Consider the following 24639-nt stretch of genomic DNA (forward strand, 5'->3'; position numbering starts at 1 on the left):
TAATAATTGTCTTAACACACAAGTAAGTTGCTCCTGAGTATAATGTGCACCCCTGGGTAAACTATGAAAAAAACTGAGACTTATAGAAAATATGGTACATCATGAAATTAAAAAGAAAAAAGATGTATTTACAGTAATTCTGTTGAGCTTCCTTCAGGTTAAATGTTGGTTTATTGGATCCAATGCTGCACTAATAACAAAAAGTCTGACCTGACAAGTTGCTAAAGTAAAATATAGATCAAAGATCAGTAATATTCTGTACATATGTTTAAAATGTGCAGATAGGATCTCAAATTAAATCCTTCCTACAACAACAACATGATTAACTGAATCTCATATGGAGAATTGTTGGTTTCACCATTTGAAAACTCTTCAAGAACTTCTTTATTGATACAGACAAATAAAAAATCATTTCCACTGAAGTTTGGAAGAAAGTTTCATTCACTTTGTAGGCATAAAAAGCAGAATCATGCAAGTAGAAGACGATTTGTTTCAATAAAAGAATTCAAGAAAACACTGAATCTCCTAAACGTTACAGCTGCTTAAAGCAGAGCAGCAGCTCTGAAATCATTCAGTGATTAGTGTCTTTATTCTGGCTCTGTTTGAGCATTTCTTTAAATAAACTGGCCTCTTATGGTTTTGTGCTTTCAGTCTTGAACAGATTTTTTTGTCTTGTCATCACTGGGTCTTCACTTTCTTGTTAGCAGACTCCCGTTTTCTGGATTTGGGGGCATAGCGTCTAAAAAATAAAACAGAAGAATGGTGTTCGTGTTAAGTTTGGAAGCTGATAGAATCAATTAAACATATGCTTAAGACATGAAGGACACACTGTGTGTCAGTACCTTCGCTGGTAGAGGTAGAGGAAGAAGAGGAGCTCGTCTCTGAAGCAGGACAGCTGGTGGGAGGAGGAGAAGAATGGAGTGGAGGAGAAGAAGGAGGTGCAAGAGCACGCATCTGAAACCAGCGTGTTCAAAGCCTGGAGGTAAAAGAATTATAGATGTTAAAAAAAAAAAAAACTCAACATTGTTGTCAGAGCTGCATTTGTACTTTTAATTGATTAGAAGTCTAAGACTTACTCTGTACATCAATGCTGCCCCCTGCAGGTGATCCACAGACTTCAACTGTTGCAAAAAATTAAAAAAGTGAAAAAAAAAATCAACAGGATTGTCATAATAACTTTTCAAATCCATTTTCTCCAACATGAAGACTTTGTTCTTTGTTCTGCAGTCGGGTTGGTCTCACCTTGTGGTTGATGAAAACCTGAGGAGCCATGGACAAAAAGCCAAACGCGTACACTCCTAAAGACAAATCTGATTAGGATTTTAAAAATAAAACTTTATTTAAAGGTAGGAGTGAGTGTGAGAAGACTCACCTGTGACAAAACTGTTGATCAGCCAAGAATAGTAGCTATCAACACAAAGTGAGATTAACATCTGACAGCACCACACACTAAAGCTTTTGTCAGACATGATGAGTCTGGTAGGTTTATCAACACAAGAAATTATCAATTTTGGATTAAAACGATAAAATCTAACTTATTTTTAATCTTCTGACTTGAATTTGAGAGTTTGAGTGTCACAGGAGCCCAAAACAGTGAGATTAAACAGGAATCTGGTGATTATACTCACTTTCTTTGTCGTAAGTAGGCCAGCGAGAAAACGGCTCCACTGATGCACAGAGGGTACACCAAGTAGGACAAGTATCTGGACGCCTGAAGGGAAAAAAGACAAAAATCGTAAATCCAGATGCAGATTCTAACCAAATCAGAGCACAGATGATTGAGGCAGATACCTGCTCATCGTATTCGACAGTCCTTTGCTCGTCCTCATCCAGCTTTTTTATCTGCAGGCAGGAACAGTTTCAGACTTCCTCTGTTCACTTTGCAAACCCACAGAGAGCATGGAAGATTCTTACTCACATGAAACTTCTTGTTCAGCTGGATCTTAAAGACTTTAAACACCTTCCACACCTGGTGAGAAAAAGATCTACATGAAAAATGGCTTTTTAAGACATTTAGGTTGTGGGATTTTGGTTAAAAACTTCATGATCATAATTAAGAATTACTGGCAACATTTTTTTATCATTAAAAAATTGTCATAAGGGGACTTTAAGACAGGTGTCAGACATGGACTATACCTCCACGCATGCTCCCAGTCCAACAGGAAGCAGCACCAGAAGACTGGTCTCCTCCAGCAGATGGAGAAAAATCAACAATGTGCAGAGACATCGCCACAAAACTGCAGATAGAGAGAAAAGAACAGTCATTTTCAATATACTGTCTTTGCTTTTAAAGACCCACTCTGATGAAAGTTGGATTTTTTATCTTTTTAACATGTTTTTTTGGCATTTTTCTTATGAAAATTAAGCTTAAAGATGCTTTCCTGTATTCAAATAAACATGAAACAGGAACAGATAAAAAAAATGCAAGTGGAAAAGTCTTGTAGATGTTACATAAAATCTACTAGTGGCAGGCCACAAGCTTCCTGCTCCACTCTGTTCTGATGCCTCTACTTGCAGACAAATAGATCCATGAACTTCTTTGTTTTCCTCGTCTGAACTGGATCAAAACTGCAATATCACTCGCTATTTTTGTTCCATTGCTGAGGTTATGTTTGGTTTTGAGGAGCTGTATGCTACCAGGAGAGTACATGAACAGAGAGCTCTCAACAACGGGAAGGGGAAAGGGGGCCGGGGTTGCTCTGCCCTTAATTCAGAGACAAATTTCCAAGGAACTCCTGCTGCTCTGCAGAAAGTACGTCCTTGAAAACAACACAGGTTTGTTAATTTTGGCTAAAAGATGATTGGAGTGAATCTTTAATGTGATGATAATTACCCGTCTTCCTGGACATTCCTGCCATGCTCTTCTTTTTCCTCCATGATGAGATGTCGTTTTTAAGAGCGAGAAATTCACAGACGAGCTGCACAAAAACACAAAGACACCTCACCGTTCAGAACCCAACAGTTCTCAGAAGTGAGTCAGTTCCAGCAGGAAAGGAACGTTTGATCTCACCTGCAGAGCCGTGATGAGGGCAGTCAGCACCAACAGGTAGAGGTTGGAGCCGACCAGAGTTTCTTTGATCTCATCGATATTCTCCTCGCTGAAGCCTTAGGATACAGGAGCTTTATGAAACTTCTCACAAACTAAGTACTTGCAGAAAGGATTCTTATCCTCACCGAACTGTCGAAGGGAGTAAACTATGTCATGCAGATGGATCCAAAAGCGGAATTTCCTCAGAGAGATTCCCTCGTAGGAGACGGTGAGGGGGAGCTGCTCGCTGCTGCTGCTGATCTCCTGTTTGAGCATGAAAGAGGAGATTATCGAAGTCCTCAACTGAAACATGTGAAACACTAGAGAGGGAGAAACCTGCATGCCTTCAGGTCTTTGACTCTGGAGCTGAGCTCATTGACCAGCAGAAGGGGCAGGTACATCATCTGTCTGCCCTCCTGAAAGCTGCAAAAAAAAGAGAAGATAGGACGTTTTTCAAACGTATGCAAGCAAAGCCTGAAAGGTTTGAAGTTAGCAACACATGGAGCAACATCTCACTTCAGCAGTGAAGTTTAAAAAAAATGAAGTTATCTTTAGGAGCATCGTTAAATCTTTTTTAATGCATTAATTTTTCACTCTTTCCATTATATCTTCCTGTCAGATATTTGTGATATTTTTAAGTAAAATGTTATGTAAAATGTAATATATTTTAATGATTCAGGAATACATGTTCCTTGGTGACCCTCACAGAAAAAATAATTGAAGAATTTTGTTACTTCCTTTTCACGTACTTGTTTTTAATTCGTAATAAGAGAAACTGTGAAATGCTGTTTTTTTTTTAAATACAATAAACTGTAGAAAAAATAATAAAAACAATACTAAAAACATTTAATTGTGTATTTTAGGTTAAGGTTGATAAAATCGACTAGTCGATCTGAATCAATCTAAGCTTAATAGATCAATAATCGATCCATAAAAGCAGAGGCTGATCTAATGCATAATGCTAAAGTCCGGTAGCTTGATGCTAACGTATAATGGGATTTCCCATAGGAAAGCTAATGCTTGGTTGACCTAAACATGCATTGCTGACTAACTAAACATCTTTATGAACTCACAGGCATGAATTTTCTTAACTTTTTCAAGTAAATATTTTTTAAAGCAACCATTTGTGGTCTTAAGCATCATTTTTTGCTCATTCTTTCTTCTTCTTCTTCTGGAAAAAGGTGTAATGCTATAGTGCGAACGCCACCTAGTGGTCAAACTGAAAAGCCCTCCAGGACAGGCAGAACAATTGTTGGAGCTTTTCCGTTTAAGAGTCCATGTAACACTGTATGGTATTAACAATCTCATTATTATTTTACTAATAAAGTTAATAGTATGTGAACTGTATAAGATTAATATGAAAATCTTCCAAACATATATGTGTACATATAATTTATTTCTAAACAAATGTGTCTAAATTTGTAAACCGTGTAAACTCAAAATTGAATTGAATTGAGAGGATCAAAAGAATCGATCCAGGCTCTGGTGAACTGAATCAAATCGATTCTTGTAGTTATCGGCGATACCCAACCCTATGTGTGGAGTGTGTATAAACCCCCCAAAGCAATTGCAGCAAAAAACTTTATTTTTTTAATTGTCTTTATCTCGGTTTAGTAGTTAAAGGGTTAATGTCCTCCTGCTTTTGCCCTTTACTAACACTCTCATGTAGCGGCGTACGTCACTGGGAAGCCCCGCCTTGTTGAAGCTGAAGTCCTCTGACATCATGGTGATTGACAGGAGCGGTCTCCAGTGGGACACAGGTCTGACAGATCCAACCTTTAGTAGAGCAAAAACAAACTGCAGATCTGCAGAGGTGACCTCTGGGTGAAACACAAGCTTTTGTGACCCCCCTCACATTACCTTCTGAGAGTCCTTCTGGCTCTCTTTGTTTACAGGACTCATGTAGGCGGTGAGCTGAGCTGCATAGTGGACTTCTCTTCTGTCTTCCAAAGGTGAAACTCCCACTTTGTGAACATACACAGCTGCATACAGAGTGCCGTTAGCCCGAGTCTCCTCTGGCAGAGACACATTCACCTCTCTGTTAAGGAATGTACAGAGTTTGTGCTTGAAATCGTCATCAATTTGGGCTTGTGACAATGTAACTTGTGTAAAAAACTCACCTTTCAAATGTGGAGAAAGGATCAAAGGGTTCCACCCTCAGAACCGGGTGGAGTTGGCTGTCCTCTGGCACGAGGCAGGTAAAGACACTCAGCTGAGTTCAGTAAGAGAAAGTTATTCATATCAGAGCATACTCCCAATGCAAGAAAACGACCTTTTGTTCTCTCAATAATTTCAAAAACATTTCATAATCTAAAATATTCCCTTTACTATGCAATTGTCCAGGTTATGTTGGATTGTTTGTTGTGACATGAATTAAAAATGTTGCTCAAATGCATCTCACAAGACTAGAAACTAATTATTAAATATAATTTATCCAACCTGCAGAAAAAAAGATATAGATAGTAATTCAATAATTAGTGATTATTGAAAATGATGCTGTGCTTACAAAGGTATGAATAAACAAGAATATTTACTATATATAAGGATAGAATAGAATAGAATAAAACTTTATGGTTTTAAGCATGAAATTTTAACCTTCCACAAGCTTATAACAATAAAGGCTAAAAAAAAATAAAATTATTCCTACATCACACTATTTTAAAAAATAACACTAGGTCTAAAGTCCCTGAACTCACCCGCGTGCCTGCCAATCAGCTGTTCACAATGAAGCAGAAATAACACACACCCGTTAGTATTCTTTTCATTAAAAATTTAGCATGAAGGTAAAAAAAAGCTTTGAAATTAATGGTTTAAAACAGACTCAACAAGAGTTGTGATATATAAAACTACTAGAACAAATCTCTGTAACTGAGTGGAACTTTCCTTTTTTTGTAGACATTTTTTTACACTGTTTTGACTTAATCTTTGCTTTGTTTGTGGATTTATACATAATAAATTTTGTCTTTACACATTTGATCTTTTGCTATGGAACATAAAAATAGTTTAGTGGCAACTTTTGCAATTTTTGCAGTACAAAATAAAATAACAATAAAAATAATTAATTTGACCTCTTGGAATTGAGATTTTTCTTTTTTTTTTGTTTGGGGCCAATGTCAGGTTCATTGTGGAAATATTGTGTATTGCAATGTAAAGTATATCTGTTTAAAAAGAGGCTGGGGAGGGTGGATATCCAGCATTGCCATGAAGAAAACACACACACACACGTATATAAGTTTTAGAGGTAAATTATTAAAGCAAACTGTAAAGTAAAAATAATGTTTAAAAAAGCCCTATAACAAAAGCATTGTGTTCCTGTAAATAATGATAATAAAATAGTGTATATTATACATTAGCACCAATATTAGAATCTATATTTTTATTATACTATGAGTAGTAAATTTGATAAAAAATATTTAAGCTTGAATATTTTTTTAAATCTCGTGTTGCCATGAAAATTATCACGGTACTGAAGAAATCCTCTTTACACTCCTATAACAAACGGATCTGTGTGCTTTTCTCGCGAGCATGCGTTTCGCCTAACAATAAAGAGCAACGATATGGAGCTGGTGTACCTGCAGTCTTGGTCTGTTCAGCAAGTAGGAGGAAATGCAGAGCTCTCCTCTGCTTCTGTCGCAGGGTTTGTTGTTGAGGAAGCCGTACAGCAACCAGGCGGTGTGGAGCGCGTACACCACGAAGACCCCGAGCAGCAGCTTCGCGAGCGCGCTCCGTTTCCCGCCGCTGTCCGCCGGTTTCAGATAGCACGAGGGGAACATGATTCCTTCTATAACTGAGTTCAACGTACGCAATGTATGGAGTGTTCGGGTATGACATCAAACCGTCCAACCATCGGTCTGCAGCATCCTTCCGGTTTCCTGAATCCGGCGGCAGCAGGGGTGCTGATGCTGATTACAAATCTCTGCGCATGCGCTCTGGTAGCTTGCTGATCCTCAACACACACGTTGCAGAAAACTTAATTTTACACTTTTTAATAATAAAAACACACACACAGACCGAAATATTTGTCATTACAAATTATGCTTATTATAACTGGCAATACTACCTTTACTGTGTTTGAATAACACTGAACAATGCAGCAAAAACCATGAGGAATGTTTACAAATAACTCTTTTATTGTTTGTTTCTTTATCTTTTTTGTGCTTTTTTTCTTCCATTTTTCTTTCTCTTATTGCATCTCTAAATCTCTAAAATATAGTCTCAGTTGATCTTTCTCATAAATTATATGGCTCTTCCATGTAAACTTCATGTCTTTCGGATGCACAGCGAATCATCTGCCTCCCTTTGTACTGTAACTTTCTCACTCATACCAACTACCCTTATGTCCTACACTTTATTTCAGAAGAAGAAGAAAATTACCGACAACTGTTTTACACCACAAATAGTTACTTTAAAAATATTCTTAAGATGGACTTTTCTGGAAAAATTAGACATCGTCATAAAAGCCAAACCAACCCTGAAGCTAGCGATTGACTCTGCAGGGAAAAGGATTTCAGCCTTCCAGCATTTCTGTCTGGTGAGAATAACAGAGTTTTGTGACAATGATGAACAACAAACAGGTCAGTATGAGAACTTCCACGCCGGCACTGAACGCACCACAGCTGCTGTGAAAGCATTGAGCTGCAGGTGCTCATTACTGACAGGTTCTCAGAGGAATTTCTCATTTCCCAGACAAAAAAAGGTTTCAAGACCATGAAAAACTAGTGTCTATCACTCTCATTGACCCCCCGAGATTTCTGGAGCACCAGGAAAAACTTTTTCCAGTCATCCCTCTCCAGCTTAATACAGCGCTCTGATCTGTCTTGAATGAACAGCATCCAGGATTTTGCAGGAAATCTCCTGCTGATCTTCCTTAATGGATAGAGTTCAGCTTTAAATAAGTTGGATTTGCTGTAAATAAAAATGATTTAAATAAAAATACTTGTTTTCAAGTTGAATGAGTTGTCAATTGTGCTTTCATATTTGGTGTTATTGCTGTGGGAGGAGACTTGCAGTTTGTTTTTACAATATTTGAAATGGTAGTGAATTCAGTCTATTTAAATGATCCATTTATAATGGAATTGATCCATAAAATTATATTTATATGTAACAGGATGATTAGAAATATGAATCTAACTAACAAGGATGGTTTTGATGGAGGAAGACTGAAGGCTCAGCTCTAAAATGCACGGGCTGCCACTCTTGAAAGCAGGTCAAGAAACACAATCTGGAGATTAAATGTGGGTCTTCCTAATAATCCAACCGTAGTTGATCAAGTCAAACAGGTAATTAAGAAATGTATTAATGAAAATGCCAATGTCTCCTATCAATACTGTTGGATTCAAAGAAAGCTGGTCACATCTAAAGAAGAGAAAGTTATTACTTGAGTGATCAATACGTAGTACTATTTACAACCTACTGTTAAGGGTTGTAAAACAGAAAGTTAACATTTGCAGAATTATGAATCCTAATTATGCATGCTTTTTCAGGTACATTCATGTTACCTAGTGAAATACAGGAGAATCTTAAAGTTTTGGAAAGAGCACACAAATTGCACTTAAAGGAAGCAAGTTTATGTGAAATCTTTTTTTATTATTCAACTTAGTTATGTATTTTTTGTACAAAAAGGAATGACAGAAATAGTTTTTGAGACAATAAGATAAAAAAAAAGTTCTTTGTTGATTAACACACATTTGAATTAAATAATTAAACAGAAAAGTGAATTATTGTCTGAATGTTTTTGCATGTTCGGACCCCAGTCAATCTGACAGAGTTACTGGATGTCTCGTCAAATTAGTTGGGGACTCAAGTCCTACACAATATCCATACATTTTTTAAAATTTTTGGCCTTCTTCTAGCTCCAACCTCAGCATCCGTGGTCCAAGCCATCTCAATCTGCTTTTCAAAACATCTAACATGCTATTTCTCTGATATATTCAAATCCTTCCTGATCGTATCCATCCTCGTAGCTCCCAAAGAAAACCTCAATATCTTCATCTCCTCAAGTCTATGTGGAATTTGCATCTTTTCCCTGCGTAGGTGTTCCCCCGACACTCCAATTCCCTCCCAAAGACATCTTCCTCCAATAGTAAGAGACTCAATTTCCCCTCAGGTGTGTGTGTGTGTGTGAATGTTCTCCCCAGCAACAGACTATCAACATGAGGGTGTATCCTGGGGAGCATCTCTGTGACCCTGCAGAGGAAAAAGTTGGTATGAAGAGATGGGTGGATGGAAAAAAAATAAAATCCTTGCGGAATAAATTCCTCCTTCCATCAATCACCTGAATTTCCTTCAAATTTTAAAATGAGTCTTTTACTAACAATGTGAAGATTATAGTGCGATGAACAATAAAAAAGTAAAATGTGTTTTTCATGTGAGCTGTTTCTTAACCTCATTAAATTTATAGTGCGAGTAATGCTCCTGTGCGGAGACGAGCTTTGTCGGTGTACTCTTGGGCCGCGGTGCATTGTGGTCTGGTAATGACCCGGGTTATGATTAGCTTACGGCTAGCTAAAAGCTAACTTATTTGTTTTGAGACTTAAAACTCACCTTCAGGCGTTGATTCGGGACAGCAACAAAACAGAAAGTAACCGATTTAATTTACCTGTTTTCAAAACTTAATGTCACGAAGAATTTTGAGGTTTTAGAGGAAAGAAATATATAAAAGTTATTATAACTTGTTTCCATAAGTTATCTAGCACAAAATATATCATTTCGGTGCTTTTATGAAATGTACCAAGTAGTTTATGAAATTATTTGTGTTAGACGAGCTTAGCATTTCTATATATTTGTTTTAAATTAAATTATATTTTTCTTTTTTTTTTTTTTTAATAACTGACTTTCACACTTGTGAGGCTACAAAGCAAGATGACCCCAGGACTTAAATCGTTCAACACCTCCCCGTTTGTGAATTAAGGCTGAAGCCTTTATTTTCTCCTTCAGCCCTTTTCTCATCCCCTCCTCACCGTGGGCTCCTCAAACCAGAATGGCAGTCTGCATAGAGGCTCTCATGCACAGGTTGCTCTCATCTGGTTGTTTTAAAGCCTCAAAGATGGCTTTTGTTGGCAAGTTTCATTCCAAGCATCTTTTCAGTTTTCTCTGCTCGTCTCCCTTGAGACTAAATGGAAGTTCAACTCTTATCTTCAGCAGTGTGCATACAGAGGTCTGTCCGCTCAAATTTACACAAAGTAGTAAAGTGAATATTTTAGGTGGAAGATTTAATAGTTTGAGCCCAAATCCCCTGTGGGGTCAAGCTCACTATGTGTCAAGTTTTCTTCCTTTAAGACCTCATTCTGCAGCGTTAGCAGAAAATAACCTGAGAGGAGACGCGGCCTGGCCTGGTAGGTTTAGAGAAATATCATCATAGAAAGCAGTTCATTTAAAACTATATTTCCTTTAAGCTTTTTATTTTTTTCCCCAACAGTGTCTTTTGTTCGCCGAAGAGTGACAGACGCTCCCCACTCTAGTGTCTCTCCCACTTTTATTGTGGTAAGATAATTGAAACGTTATTTTGATTTTGATGTTACTCTTTGTGTGCATTCCATTCAAAATGGTGGATACGACAGTTTATTTTTGTGTTTGACATTCAACTTGGGAAATGTGATTAACAATCCTTTTATTTTCAAACACAAAATAAAATAATCAAACATGATGAATGGAAAGTAATAAAGAGCTAGAAAAAGGAACAAAAATCATATTAAATCCAGCTCCCAATCTTTTTATATTTTACATATGCATTTTTACATATTAAACATATAATAATTGTTCACAAAAACACAAAATAATTAAAGAAAAAAAGAGAAAAAACATCAAGGTACCAAAACGTAATGAAGTCATGATTGTTTTACATTGTCCCATTTTCTAATGTATAACTTTCCTAACTTTTCATTTGTAAGTTTTTAAATTGCTTTAACATTTTACTCATTTTGGTACTTTCCTCTCTGTTCTTCCACAACTTCCCCTCACAGACAAAGATACAGATATCATGTGTTGTTACTTTAAAACAATTAGGAGTTTCCTGTTTTTTACCATTTCTAAGTAAAACAGTTAACACTGTAATCATTTATCTCATCATTTGAAGTATCTGATTAAATAATGGTTATTGTTTGAGATATTTATTTAGAAAAATCTAATTGCTAATTTTTTTCTATGTTAGACTGATAGAGCAGAAAGCCATCACTATTCATACATGAGATAATTTAGTCTAAAAATGAATGGGCTTTTAGTTTGAAAGTTGTGAATGAAGACCAAATATATATATATATATATATATATATATATATATATATATATATATATATATATATATATATATATATATATATATATAAAAACAGGTCCTTGCAAAGTTTCGTTTTTAAACAGATGTAATAGTAAACAATATTCTTCTGTCCCAATATGAACACAACTGAAGCAAAAACCGCAGAGAAAATGATCCCATAGGAAATACATGGTGGTGGGAGCATTATGGTGGTGGGAGCATTTTGATGCTGCAGTAGGGACTTTGAGTCGACTCTAAAACCCACATCTGGACACTGTTGTATTTAAGAGATCGAAAGACCTTTGAGGAAAAGATGGGTATTTTTTCTCTTTTTTTCTTTTAGATTTCTTAGGTTTGAAACAAAAAAATGCAAAACCTGTTTCAAACATAATAATGCTGAATATTTTGTTAATTAAAAGTTGTGTGTGTCTTTTTTAATTTTTTGTTTAACAGATGAACTTTGACCAAGATGGGAATGTTACATCATTTGGTAAGCGTCTGATATACACGTCCTTTAGATTTTTTAGTTTTTAGTTCAATTTAAAAAGCTGGTTTTGTCATTAATTTTTTTATTCACCCTTTTTTATATATATATATATATATATATATATATATATATATATATATATATATTTACGATGTTCTTTCACCTTTATTCGACTCAGAAATGACTTTAATACACAATATTGGACAAATAACTTTATTACTATAGTTACTTCACATTAGCTCTGTACATGTGAGGAAATCCATGCATTATTTTTCTAGGTTTTAGATATCAGAATATTAAAAAAACACAAGTTTTTAGGTATCAAGAAAGAAACATGACTGCTTAAGTTTCTCTGTCTTGAAGCAGTTTTTAGACAATATTTTATCTAGAGCAGAAAGGATGGAAAACTACAAAATATTTAGAACAAGGAAGATAGTTCTTAGTCACCTGTAGAAGAGCATCCCCTCCCTAAAGAGAAGTTGGCAACTGTTTAGACTTAAATCTTAACAGTTTTTTAAATGTGTATCATAAACTAATATATATATATTTAAAAAAAAAATTAAAACCCTCAATCCAATGAAAAAATAAAAGTAAAATTCAATTATTCAGAAAATAAACAGAACCTTCGCAAAAATCTATTTTAGACATCTGGAAAAGGGATAAGAAGTCATTAAACACTTTTTAGGTCACATCTAAACAAAACGTCATGATTACTGGAAAAATGTCCTTATACAGGCTTTTCCAGAGTTGTTTGGATAGATGTACAAAACCTCTTTATGTCCAACTCCTCATCCAAAGTGTTAAACTGTGTGTTAAACTTTCAATTTTCTTTTTTTCATGTGTTTGGAGGAGCCTTTCTGTGAATGCTAAAACTTGACTCAGAATGTTTTTTGAAATGATTCAACTATTGTCTCAGCCAAACTTGAACTTTTGTCACATTTATTTGATGCTAGTGGATCATAACATTTTTGCAATAATAAAAGCTTGCAGACCTCATTGGATTAAAGCACTTAGCATTTTGCTGTTGATATGTGGGTAAGCAACAGCAGTGCAACATCTGATTTAGGGTTTTAAATAACTTTTAAAAAATGTATCCCCCATTTAAATGCATAAAACTGTTATAACTCTTGATTTTTTTTGGTTGCAATTTGTATTTTATTTTTGGACCCAATACAAAGTGGTGTAATGCCTATAAATTACATAATATGTGTCATTTTTTAACTGATTTGTGAAAAATTGGGATTAAGATTATGCTTTTTGTCGGTACAATTTAAATACATTGATTGAAAATCTAAAGGGGAAAATGCTTACATTTACACCCAGGAATAAAGGAAACACACAGTTTTTTCCTCCCTTTCCAGAAAAGAAAAAGACAGAACTCTGCCAGGAACTGGGTCTACAGGCGAGAGACCTTCGCTTCCAGCACAGCACCTGCCTTTCTGCCAGAAATAACTGTATTATCCTACGGATGGCGGTATGTCTCCACTTTGCCTTTTTCACATTTTGCCATTCTGTCTGCTGGTTTCCAAAGCCTGTTTTGCACAGATTTTTAAAGTGCAGTAGTTTGGTGCAGTTCTATTTCACAAGTTTGAAACATGGTTTTGTTTGAAAGATCCCCAAACCATGAAAGCTCCAAGAATGCATCATATTGTTTCTTTGGTTGTAAATTCTTATATTTAAATTAAAGTTAATGTGAGTGAGTCACCCCATTGCAATTCAGTGCATAAAGAGACGGTTTTCTAGCTTAAGTTTTAGTTATTGTTCCACCAAAAGACTTAGAATGGAGCAGAAGAGTAAATGAGCTCATTTCACTGAGCATCTCAGGTTCTCCTGGATTTTAATTTTTGGTCTCCAACGTGGTTAAAGTGAGCAAGCTAGAAAGACACAATAAAAACAAAAGAAAAATTTGCTTTTGAGTGATAACACTGATAAAAAGTTCAAATAAAAACCAAATCCACCCCCCCTCCATTGTGTTGTTTTCCTGGATGCTTTCCGCAGAGCTGCAGTTGTCCAATGAAGTTGGAGGTGGATTAAGGCCACCTTCACTTCCCGTCAACTATCTGTTTACACTCTCCCACTAGCTTACAGCTCATCGCACCCCCACTCTAACATTATCAGTGCAACAAAAATCCAATTTAATCCAATGTAAATGGATCTCATTGTCTACAAGTTGATGCATCAGAATGGAGTGGAGCAGAGGTTTTCCAACAATCTTTTTCAAAATGCATCTTTTTCGTCTTCTCCTGATTCACATCGATTTGATTAAAAAAGTACTCAAACACAATTTTAAGCTTAATTCTCTTTATGCCCTCCATCATCAGAAAAAGGCTAAAAGAACATGTTAAAAACGCCAAAAATGATATTGAAGTGGATCTTTGCGTTCACCCTTTTATAGTTGGTCGTATATTTGTACTTTTTTGTAAATATTAACGCAAATATATTTCTTTTGCATTTAAGTTCCCAGATAAAATAACAGGAGGCATCAGCAAGAGGTGCATTCACTCTTTTGTTCTCTTTATGGCTCCTCAGGGCGGTGTCAAAATGAGGCTTTCACAGGTCTGGCCTCTGAATGTGGGGTAACATTCACATGTTCCACACTGACACAACCCTCTCCCACTGCAGATAAGCTGGTTTTGTCCCATGCAGGAAGTAATTTCAGAGTTGCAGCCGCAGTCTTCACCGACCCAATTGCTCTCACAGTGACACTTTCCGCAAACACACTCCCCATGCCCGCCGCAAATTCTGTTTGACAGGAAATAGTGTTTTAGGAACATGTGTCATGATGACAAATAAGACAAATTTCCTCTTCCACATTACTGTACCTGCCATTGTGATATGGACAGTTAAAGTTGTCGCATTCGCAGAACCTTCCACTGTATCGTTCTCTTGGATTTTCCCGCCTGAAGCACTCACAGCTGCCTTCGATGCAGGTTCCTCTTCCGCTGCACACCGCGGCATCTGCAGCTGAGCGGCACATAGACTCATCATCTGAGAAAAAGCTGTCCTCCTGTAGTTGGCAGGACTGTCCGAAGTAGGGCTGGTGGCAGTGGCACTTCCCACACATGAAATCTCCTCGATTGCTGCAGAAACTGCTGTTTTCTTCACCATTTTCAATGCAACCACAGGTACCTGAGGAAATCAGGTTTTTTCCATCACAAAAAAACTCTAATTTTTAAAAAGCCCAACTTATTTTTTAGACAACAATTCAAGCTCTTAAATATATTAATGTTGCTTTTGTTGGCTTACACAGCAAAGAAATCTCCAGTTTTACGCTCAATGAGGACCCTCGAGGTGTAATGAGGACAGACCACGGCTCCGTCCTGTTGTGTGCTGAAAGATCACTCCTGCTGGGACACTGAGCAGCTTCCACATTCACCTGGCAGGACAAGATTAGCTAGTGTCAGGATTTAAATGTGAACTCATCATACAGTACAGGGTCGTTCTGACCTGCACCAGAAGAGGGTTTCCTTTGTCAGCACTGCTGAACGTGATGTTGACTCCATCTGGAACACCACTGACATCCAGAGTGAGATCTGTCGCCTGATCTGTTGTCATGAAGATGTTGAGAGGAAAGGACTGATGCACTCCTGGTCTTAGCTGAATGGAAAGTTCCTGAGGCTGCAGGAACAGAGGGGTGGAATCTGCTGGGACTTTCCTGCAGACATTCACATGTCACAAGCAAGACAACCAGAATCGATCCTATTCTATAGGTCACTTTTTAATATCAGGTAGCACATGTGTTGCAAAAAAACATGTACAAACACTTTTACCCCTCAAACCTTTCAGTTTTTATCAACATTAGTTAAACATAAAAATAAGACCAGACACAAAAGAAGGAGACAGTGAACTGCTTGTTTGGGGGCATCTGCCAACCTGGCAACCTGAAACAGAACCCAGCTTTAACCACTGAGATGCATTCAGCAGAGCCACACCAGTATTACAGAAAATAAATCATAAAATATTAGCAAATTTAACTGAGTAATTGTTTTTACGCCATTATTTATACAAGTATACGGCATTGTTTATATGTTGCGCTAATTTATTATAGTCCTCCTATGTTTCATTAAACTAAATAAATAATAAATTAATACATGATAAAATGAAAAAAAAATAATATACAAAAAGATCAAGATAATAAATTAACTTATATATATATCTATGTATCCTTTATTGTGCATTTTTAGATGATATGACTTCTTATTCTGCAGAGTATTTTATAGTTCAGGGGATGCTGAATTTATTATTTGTCCATAGTTAAGTCAATGTGTTTAAATCATGTTTTAAAATAACATGTACAATATCATTTAAAAAAAATTACACAATGTCAAATGCAGAAACTGAATTGACTCAAAAACATTGCTTACATATAGGTAAATATAAAATTAATGAAATAACTGATAAAGATGTTAGTGAAAAGCTACATTTAAGTCCCATGATGACAGTTTAGACGGCAAAAGCTGGAGAACCTCTGAGTCTAGGAGACCTTCTAAGGAAGTTTAGGGCCCTGAAGACATTTGAAAAGTATTAAAAGGGATCTTAAACTGTCTCCTTCCTCATGTGCTGTCAGTGACATCATACATAAAGGATCTCCTACAGATCTTTCTGATCTTTTTTTTTTTTTTTTTTTTATTTTTCATTTTTTTATTTTTTTTACCTGAAAGCAGTTTAATGCGAGTCTTCAAAACAAAGCACTCACCTGCTTTCATTCTTAGCAACCTGCATGCTGCTTTGAGGGTTATAAATATATTTTTCAGGGCAGCCTGCTCTCTGGAGTCTCCCAAATTTATGGCAGCGGATTCTAGACTGGGGGGCCAGGCACCAGGCGCACTCTGGGTCGGCCTGGATGCACTCCTCACAGCTGGAGGTGCTTGTGACACACGTTTGTGCTTTGACCCTCCCGCCTGTTCCAGCTGCTCTCTGGCATGACAGAAGCAGCAGTGGGAGAAGGCAGAGCAGCTTCACCGCCATCCTGCAAATCACAGCAAAACCTTTGATTACTGGGGATGAGGAATTTTCATTAGGAAGTCAACAAACACACAAATTACTCACCTGGACGTCGCAGCTGCAGTGTTAGAGAATCTCCCTTGTGTCTGATATGGTCTGGGGGATGTGGGGCCTGGATCCTGATTGGTCTGCTTTTGAAAACAACAAGTGTGCCTGTGAAAAGAAAAAAACATGGTTTCATTGATCGGGTCTGTCACTGTTGACAGTTCAGAGTCTGTGTAGCGATAGGTGGCCTCCAAACATATATGTTGTGACAAAGTGCACATGTGATTCCATGCACCGAACATCACAACCATTTATCTCATCTGGGAGACCTTAAACAATTGAAGTGGTGTCATGTTGTTTTTCACTAAGCCGCCTTTCTGCTGTTTTCCTTCACAGTCTTTGAAAGCCATCCTAACCCCACAGTCCCTGATGGTGTTGGATTTTCGTGGCCTGGGGCTGGAGCGCTGGTTGATCATGGATCTGGCCCCCCAGCTGGCATCAGTGACACACACACTGCCATTTGAGTTCAGAGCGCTGGAGGCCATCTTGCAGCACAAGGTCAAATAGATAAGAGTGTTTTTTTTTCTGTGCTGCATGTCTGAAAGTCGGCTGCAAGATACGGTTCATTGAATTTCCTCTCTTGTTTCTGTCTCTATAGGTTAATACTTTGCAAAGCCGGCTCAACGATGTAGAACCTGTAATATTGGACATCTTGGAGTCCCTCGTGGATCCTAAGATCCTTTCTGCCGACAGAAGCAAACTACACATATTGTTGCAAAACAGCAAGAGGTGAATCAAATACCACATATGTATGTGTTTGAGTAATATAATCCAGTATTCATTTGTCTAAATCTGTTGAAACCCACAGTTTGTCAGAGTTGGAAACTGAAATCAAAGTATTCAAAGACTCGTTGCTGAAGATCTTGGATGAAGATGAGATCATCGAGGAGCTTTGTCTCACAAAGTGGACAGATCCAAGAGTTTTGTATGTAAATCCTGCCCTCAAACACCTACATGCACATTTAAAGCCATTCTAAGAATCATGTAAATAAAAAGATAATGCTGTTCAATGGAATCTCAGTGTGCAAAGGTCAGAAAATAAAGTAGCCCTAAAAATGTACAGTCAATTCATATTTTTCACACATGTTCATGGCTTTAAAAATTGACCCAAAAGGTTTTAAAACGTACCTTAAAGTCGTTTATAGTCCTGACACCATAATGCATGACTGCCTTTTACCACCTCAAAGTGATTTTATCTGGTTTTGGTCAGATACCAGCATTAACTGTTGTTTTTTAACTAATCAGAATCAGAATCAGAATGATCTTTAATGTCATTGTTGCACAAGGACTTGTGTTACAACGAAAAAACAGTGGCTCTCCAGACAAGTGAATAAAAGATAAAATATGTGAAAAATGTCTAAAAACTATGTAGAATAAAATATAAGAATAAAAATATTATTTACATATATTGTACATGGAGATAAATAAACTAATCCTTAAGTCATTGAATATATAAGAATTCATCAAGTTATTCAACTGAAATGACTTTTTTTCTCTGACCTTTGACCCCATAGATGTATACGTAAATATGCATCTAACCATTTCTACTCCAAACTCACCTTAACTTCACCTTAAAGCCAGAACAAAAGCAAGACCATTTTTTTTATAGCTGGAAAGCAGATCAGTTATTATGATAAATGCAAATAATAGACACTAGTGGACATTAAGATGGTAGCTTTTTCTTGTTATTAAGTTGCAATACCAAGTAGGTTTATGAACATGTGCTTTATTTTTGCACACTTTTTTGTAGTATAAAGAAAAAAATGTCAGTCAGCAGCATACTTGTGTGTGTTTTTGTATCACTTTAACAGATGTTGCGTCTGCATGTGTGTTGTAGTGAAGAAAGCAGTCTGGGTATTGACCATGCTGAGGAGATGGAACTTTTGCTGGAGAATTTCTACATGCAGGTAGAGCTGTGTTTTATTGAACATGGAGATCAAAAGTTTTGGCACCTCAAGTAAAATGCTATATTATTGTGCATAAAGAAGCAAAGCAAAGATGGAAAAATCATCCAAAAGGAATACAGATGAGACATTCTTTTAATATGTCAAATAAATTATTTCCCTCATTTACCCGTTCAAAATAACAGAAAAAGAAAATAATGGCGAGTGTAAAAGTTTGTGAACCCTGCAGAATTTATAGTATCCCCCTTGGAAAGCTGAGTCCTGACAGTGTCATGAGTTGTTCATAATCACTGTAAAGACAGGTGATTTAAATCTCAAAGATTTTAAATAATCTGAGCTGTCTGACCTTCCTCCAACTATCAGCATGGAGAAGGCTATAAGAAGATAGCAAAGCATTTTCAGATGCCATTGTCCTCTGTTTAGAATGTCATTAAGAAATGGCAGTCAACAGGAACAGTGGAAGTTAAAGGAAGATCTGGAAGACCAAGAACAATCTCAGACAGAGCAGCTTGCAGGATTGCGAGAAAAGCAAGTCAAAATCCACGTTGATCCCTCCAGAAAGACCTGCAGACTTTGGAGCTGTGCTACCCTGTTCTACTGCCAAGAGATATTTGTATAAATATGGTTTTCATGGAAGAGCCATCAAAGAAAACCTCTTCCACGTCCTCACCACTAAATTAAACGTTTGAAGTTCACAAATGAACTTGAGTTCTGTGGACCGACGGGGTTAAAATTAAACTTTCGTGCTGCAATGAGCAAAGGTACGTTTGGAGAAGAAAGGGAACAGATTTTAATGAAAAGAACCTCTGTCCAACTGCAAAGCATGGGGTTGGATCAATCATGCATTGGGCTTGTACTGCAGCCAGCCACACAGGAAACATTTCACAAGTAGAAGGAAGAATGGATTCCACAAAATGTCAGCAAATTTTGGACACTAACTTGATGCCATCTGTGAAAAAGTTGAAGTTGAAGAAAGGAGAACTTTTCCGAATGATAATGATTCTTAATACGCCTCAAAATTCACACTGTCTCACATTAAGAGGCAGAAACTGAAGGTTTTGCAGCGGACTTCCCAATCACGTGACCTCAACATCATTAAAAATCTATGGGTAGACCTGAAAAGAGCAGTGTGTAACAGACATCCCAGAGGTCTCGGAGAACTGGAAGACTTTTGTAAAGAATTGAGAGATTCTTGGCTGGCTAAAAAGCCTTTACAAGCTGTGATAGTTGCCAAGGGGGGGCAGTACAAGGTACAAACTCTGCAGGGTATTCAAACTTTGCACACCCCAATTATTTTGTTATTTTGAAAGGGCAAAGGATGGAAATAAAGCCTAATTTTTTTTAAACATGAAAAATAATGTCTCATCTGTAATCTGATAACTCTAGAGGATTTTTCCATCCTTCCTTGGGTTCTTCATGCACAATAAAGCATGGGGTGCCCAAACTTGCACATGCATTGTTACTCCACCAGAGGTTAGTAAAATTATATTGATGATTTTTTCCTTTATAAGCACTTTTTGGATTTATATGCATCTATTCTTAATTTAATAACAGATTTATCAATTTTCCTCTTTTTATGCTGGAAAATGCTACTAAAAATGTTTAAATAGGTCATCTTTTGCACAACACTTAAGAGAATAAAAATTAGGTGATATAAATCTAGGGATAAATTAAAGAACACCAACATGAGGTTATTCTATTTTTATAAAATTATTGGTTTAAAGAAAAAACAGTATGTGGGATAATCTTTCTACTAAAGGCAAAATGACTTTAATATAGTGAGTGTTGTTGCTCTCTCAGGCCGAGGAGCTGGGGAACAAAGCCAGAGAGCTGAAAGGACTGATAGACGACTCGGAGAGCGTCATCTTTATCAATCTGGACAGGTTTGCCCTTTCATATCACCGATAAATAAAAACGATATCTGTCTGATGTTTGAAAATGAAGTAAATTTAACATCAAGCAATCACCAAGCACTAAAACAGTTGATTTACAGGCAAGTTGTTACATAAAAACATCTTAGCAATCAGTCAATAAAAAATGCTCAGCCTCCTCGTTTAATGCTTTCTTCAAAACCTGCAACTTTTTGTTTTTTGCTCAGCTGTCCACCCACAGTATTTCAGACAGGTTGAGAAACTAACCTGGCCTCTCAGACTTGAGTCATGTCATGTCACATCCTCGAGGTCTACGTGCTCTTGTTTATGCACACAAGTTTCGCCACGTTGCAGAATACATGTGAAGGTAGCTGGAGAGCTGAGCTTTTGCACCAGAAATGGTGGATGTGAAACTCGACCAAAGAGCCAAGCTTTGAGGAAAAGCTGTATCATTGAACTTTGGTTCAGAACTTAACTCTGACTTGACTCACATTCTGTTCTCAGTTGTGTTTTTGTTGATGTATATGTGTGTCATTTCTAAATAGTGTTACAACCAATGAGATTACACATTTTAAATATCTACATGTTTTGTAAAATAAGTTTTATTTTTAGCCCTTATTAGTGGTACTTTTACTGGTGATTTTATTCTGACTGCCTTTTATGTTTCATCTGGGTCAGGCTTCATTCTTTTATCCATCTTTGCCACATTTTATTTTAATTCTTGTGTTTAAATTTCTTACTTTACTTGTTTTTAGATTATGAGCTGTTATTTCTTCATATTTAAAATGCTGTCTTTTCCATTCTAGCCATCGGAACGTGATGATGCGCCTTAACCTGCAGCTGACCATGGGTTCCTTCTCCCTGACTCTGTTCGGCCTGATAGGTGTGGCCTTTGGAATGAATCTGACCACCGCATTTGAGGATGTAAGACGTTTTGCTGCTTATTAATTGGAGGAAAATGTCAACACCCTTAAATTCAGTCAGAAAAGTTCATTGTCCCAGTTGCAAATATTCTATTTTCCAGTATTGATTATATTTTATTTATTTATTTTTAAAATTATTTTATTATAGATTGCATAGAGGTCATTTTGCTTAACAACTTTCCTCAGACAAATCGATATGGTTGGATTGTAGGAATAAAAATTATTATTATTTATGTTAGTTGAATTAATTGTTACACTTCTATGTTTTAGTATTCAAGTGATTCTTGTTTTTCTTTGCACTGATAAAACACAAAAAGTAAGAGGTAAATTCATACCTGACAAAAATACAGACAAAACTCAAAAGGGGCTGGATAAAATTATAAGCACCTTATTAAAAATTTTAAGAAATAATTCCTTGTCAATCATGTGATTCTCCTGTAATTTCAACACACCTGTGGCAGGTAACAGGTGTGGGCTATATAGTAATCACACTTGTAACCAGTTAAAATTGAGAAACGGAGGACTAAACTTTTCTGTTTTGTCACAGTGAGCATGGAAAATGAATATTAAGAAGTTGCTGGGGTGGTTTGAGAAAAGAAAATGTGGAAAAACGTGCAACAGTCTCATGAAAACGTGAGACTGGAGTTTGCTTAAAAATGTGGCAAACCACAGTCCTGAGACAAAAGTTAGTTTTTTGGTTAACGACATCATGGCACAGTTTACAGAAAAAGAAATTGGGTCTTCAAAGAAAATAAAACTGTTTCTAGAGTCAAACATGGCTGAGTTTCAGTTATGTTTTGCTGCTTTTAGTACTGCATTCTTTTCTTCATGAAAACTGATGATTACCAAAAACGTTTTGGGGCACTTACCAGTGTGACAACGCTTCATCTCCACTAGAGGTCATAGGTCTTCCAGCTAGACGATGACCTGAAAATGCACTTCAGAAAATTCTCAAAAATGGTAACAAATAAAGCACTGCGGAGTTCTGACATGGCAGCAATAAGTCCAGATCTGAATCTGCACTCCTGTGGAGTGATCTCGAAACAGCAGTAAGGAGAAGCCCTGCTTCAAATCTGGCAGCAGCAGCATTCCAGTAGAGATGTAAGAAACTCATTCAAGGTTACAGGAAGTGACTGTTTTCATGCATCTTTTCCAGAGAGGGTGCTAGCAGATGTTATGTTTGGGGCCTATATTTTTATCCAGCTCATTAGTGAGTCCTAGATTAGTTTTTTTATTTCTGTTTTTCTGTGGTGTACCAGTGCAGACAATAAACAAGTAAATAACAAAATATTTGTAATTGCTACTATTTTTTTAGGGAAGTATTGCAATTTCTGATAGAAATATAAGGGTGCCAACATATTTTGCAATCACTGCATCATCACTGCAATAAAAAATTCATTTTTGTACACGTTTGCTACCAGGATCCACGTGCATTTTGGCTGGTGACGGGCTTCATGTTCTTGGGCAGCGGGTTGATCTGGAGACGACTTCTGTCATTTCTGGGACGCCATCTGGAACCTTCAGTCCCCCCTCTGGTATACTCACACATCTACTGCATATTCAAAATGAAATATGTATTAAGCTGCTTGAGTAATACCTCAAATAAATTATTTTTGAGAGTAAACACCAAGAACACAGATTACTATTTTTTAGTAATCTGTGTTCAGAGGTCATCAATAGATATATTTGTACATGAATGTCTGTTTAAAGATGTTTTCTGTTTAACAGATTCCTCCAGTTTGGAAGAGAAATTTGAAACCTTCAGACGTGAAACCTGGAGTCAGATGAAGGCCTGGCGCTACTCTGCAAAATGCCAAAGACTGCACATTTAGGGAAAAAAAATGACTTTAAATGGTATTTTCTCCATTTCTTCTGAGCTCTCTGCCTCTATCTTTACACACCGGTTTGTTTCAGGCTCACAGCAGGAACAAAACTCTATCCAACAACCACTGTACTGGGTTTTCATTCATGTCCGCATCATTATTTTTTCACCATGTTAGGGTTATGACAGAATTTTGAATTGTTGTTTAAATGTGGTTTTTGTAAGAGAGTAATGTGGAAACAGTGTTGGTTCTTTCAGTTCAGAAGCTGGAGAGGAAGCAAAAAAGGATTTGAAAATCCTTATGGATGTGTGTTCAATGTTTTCTGCATGTCCAAGTGCAGCATACTGCTTTGGAAAACAACTGTTAATTAAATGTATAACTTATTATGAATCTATGTGGTTTAAAACAAATCTTTCTTGTTTTTGGCGTTCTTTCCTTCCTGATTGCTTCAATCCACCTTCTCAAGGTACAACAGCTTCCTTTAGAAGTTTATTATGCCTGGAAATCATAAACGGGGTGTTTAAAACACAAGAAACGTTTAATTGTTTAACGAAACTGTTACCATTTGGATACATCAGAGTTCTGTAAGAGCATGTGTTTGAGCTCTTTCAAATAGTTTTTTTTGAATTTCTGTTACTTTTTTATGTATTTTATTTTTTCAGAATTTCTTTATAATCATGTGATTTGCAGTTAATAACTTTTAATTGTGGATTTTTAATATATTTGTTAATTTAGGAAAAAAAATAATAAAATATATTTTTTGTGCAATATAAAAACTGTAATCTTTTTACTGTTGTAATTATTATTCATCACCAGAGGGAGACTTGTCCACATCAGAACTCTACCAATTCAGCCTCAGTGTCAGAACAAATTCAGATAAATGTTCATGCATTTTACTATCATTATGTCATTTTAAATCTTTGATTTTAGGAATATAGTCTGGAAAAAGTCCTTCAAAATGGCAAATCAGAACAAGTATCCCTCTCAACTCTAAGCTGAAGCAGTAATTAACATAATATTGTTCAGTTGTTTCCGCTAAAAATATTCTGATTTCATAAAAATGTGCCAACATGGTGAAAATGAACGTGCCAGATCACGTCCATTGTTATTTTTACTAATCCCCGCCCCTTCCCGGCCAACCTACCTTTTCCAATGAACGTCACGCCGTGTTGACGTCATCGCTGAGCCACGCAGCGCCTGCGGAGTCTAAACAACTTCTCGTCACATCGAGTTTTGGGAATCGTTTCGGAACCGCGTTAGACAAATATTCCAGCGCTAGCCTTCAACAAAACTTTTCAGT

General features: G+C 36.7%; 3 protein-coding genes across 6 annotated transcripts; 1 reads left to right on the plus strand and 2 right to left on the minus strand.

The window, feature by feature from the left end:
- Positions 1–360: 360 nt before the first annotated feature.
- On the minus strand, positions 361–7508 carry LOC112144045 (cleft lip and palate transmembrane protein 1-like protein). 2 transcript variants are annotated; one of them, XM_024268353.2, is made up of 17 exons: positions 6601–7503; positions 5149–5240; positions 4889–5066; positions 4686–4804; positions 3373–3451; positions 3175–3292; positions 3011–3105; positions 2834–2918; positions 2137–2237; positions 1919–1969; positions 1792–1842; positions 1629–1711; positions 1373–1407; positions 1243–1298; positions 1077–1121; positions 843–976; positions 361–739 (listed from the first exon to the last, which is right to left on the minus strand). In XM_024268353.2, exons 1-17 carry the CDS (start codon positions 6799–6801, stop codon positions 679–681), a joined length of 1584 nt encoding a protein of 527 aa, XP_024124121.1. In that variant the 5' UTR covers positions 6802–7503; the 3' UTR covers positions 361–678. The 2 variants fall into 2 exon arrangements, with proteins under 2 accessions (XP_024124121.1, XP_024124122.1); XM_024268354.2 differs by lacking the exons at positions 361–739; positions 1373–1407 and having other exon boundaries at positions 880–976; positions 1243–1260; positions 6601–7508.
- Positions 7509–8851: 1343 nt separating this feature from the next.
- On the plus strand, positions 8852–23729 carry mrs2 (magnesium transporter MRS2). The gene is made up of 13 exons (XM_024267090.2): positions 8852–9608; positions 9965–10362; positions 10446–10510; positions 11736–11772; positions 13131–13243; positions 17155–17316; positions 17417–17547; positions 17627–17743; positions 18656–18725; positions 20523–20605; positions 21400–21517; positions 22938–23051; positions 23245–23729. The coding sequence occupies exons 2-13, from the start codon at positions 10008–10010 to the stop codon at positions 23302–23304; spliced, it is 1425 nt and encodes a 474-aa protein (XP_024122858.1). The 5' UTR covers positions 8852–9608; positions 9965–10007; the 3' UTR covers positions 23305–23729.
- LOC112143253 (integrin beta-1) lies at positions 14054–24620 on the minus strand. 3 transcript variants are annotated; one of them, XM_024267091.2, is made up of 7 exons: positions 24484–24620; positions 16819–16926; positions 16466–16738; positions 15217–15424; positions 15016–15145; positions 14592–14898; positions 14054–14511 (listed from the first exon to the last, which is right to left on the minus strand). In XM_024267091.2, the coding sequence occupies exons 1-7, from the start codon at positions 24516–24518 to the stop codon at positions 14295–14297; spliced, it is 1278 nt and encodes a 425-aa protein (XP_024122859.1). In that variant the 5' UTR covers positions 24519–24620; the 3' UTR covers positions 14054–14294. The 3 variants fall into 3 exon arrangements, with proteins under 3 accessions (XP_024122859.1, XP_024122860.1, XP_036071703.1); XM_024267092.2 differs by lacking the exon at positions 24484–24620 and adding an exon at positions 22386–22435; XM_036215810.1 differs by lacking the exon at positions 24484–24620 and having other exon boundaries at positions 16819–17084.
- Between the last annotated feature and the right edge of the window lie 19 nt (positions 24621–24639).

The sequence above is a fragment of the Oryzias melastigma genome, linkage group LG16 (assembly GCF_002922805.2).
Source record: "Oryzias melastigma strain HK-1 linkage group LG16, ASM292280v2, whole genome shotgun sequence".
NCBI lineage: Eukaryota > Metazoa > Chordata > Actinopteri > Beloniformes > Adrianichthyidae > Oryzias > Oryzias melastigma.

Bases quoted from the DNA above. Each gene is read 5' to 3' on its own strand.
- LOC112144045 (XM_024268353.2), bottom strand. From the start codon at position 6,801: ATGTTCCCCTCGTGCTATCTGAAACCGGCGGACAGCGGCGGGAAACGG. The intron at 5,067-5,148 runs GTGAGTTTTTTA...ATTCCTTAACAG, and splicing joins CCTTTCTCCACATTTGAAAG to AGAGGTGAATGTGTCTCTGC. The intron at 740-842 runs GTACTGACACAC...TTTATTTTTTAG, and splicing joins CTCTACCTCTACCAGCGAAG to ACGCTATGCCCCCAAATCCA.
- mrs2 (XM_024267090.2), top strand. From the start codon at position 10,008: ATGGCAGTCTGCATAGAGGCTCTCATGCACAGGTTGCTCTCATCTGGT. The intron at 17,548-17,626 runs GTGAATCAAATA...TGAAACCCACAG, and splicing joins TTGTTGCAAAACAGCAAGAG to TTTGTCAGAGTTGGAAACTG. The intron at 21,518-22,937 runs GTAAGACGTTTT...GTTTGCTACCAG, and splicing joins TGACCACCGCATTTGAGGAT to GATCCACGTGCATTTTGGCT.
- LOC112143253 (XM_036215810.1), bottom strand. From the start codon at position 17,069: ATGGTTGTGATGTTCGGTGCATGGAATCACATGTGCACTTTGTCACAA. The intron at 16,739-16,818 runs GTGAGTAATTTG...TGTGATTTGCAG, and splicing joins ACTGCAGCTGCGACGTCCAG to GATGGCGGTGAAGCTGCTCT. The intron at 15,146-15,216 runs GTCAGAACGACC...TTGTCCTGCCAG, and splicing joins GAAACCCTCTTCTGGTGCAG to GTGAATGTGGAAGCTGCTCA.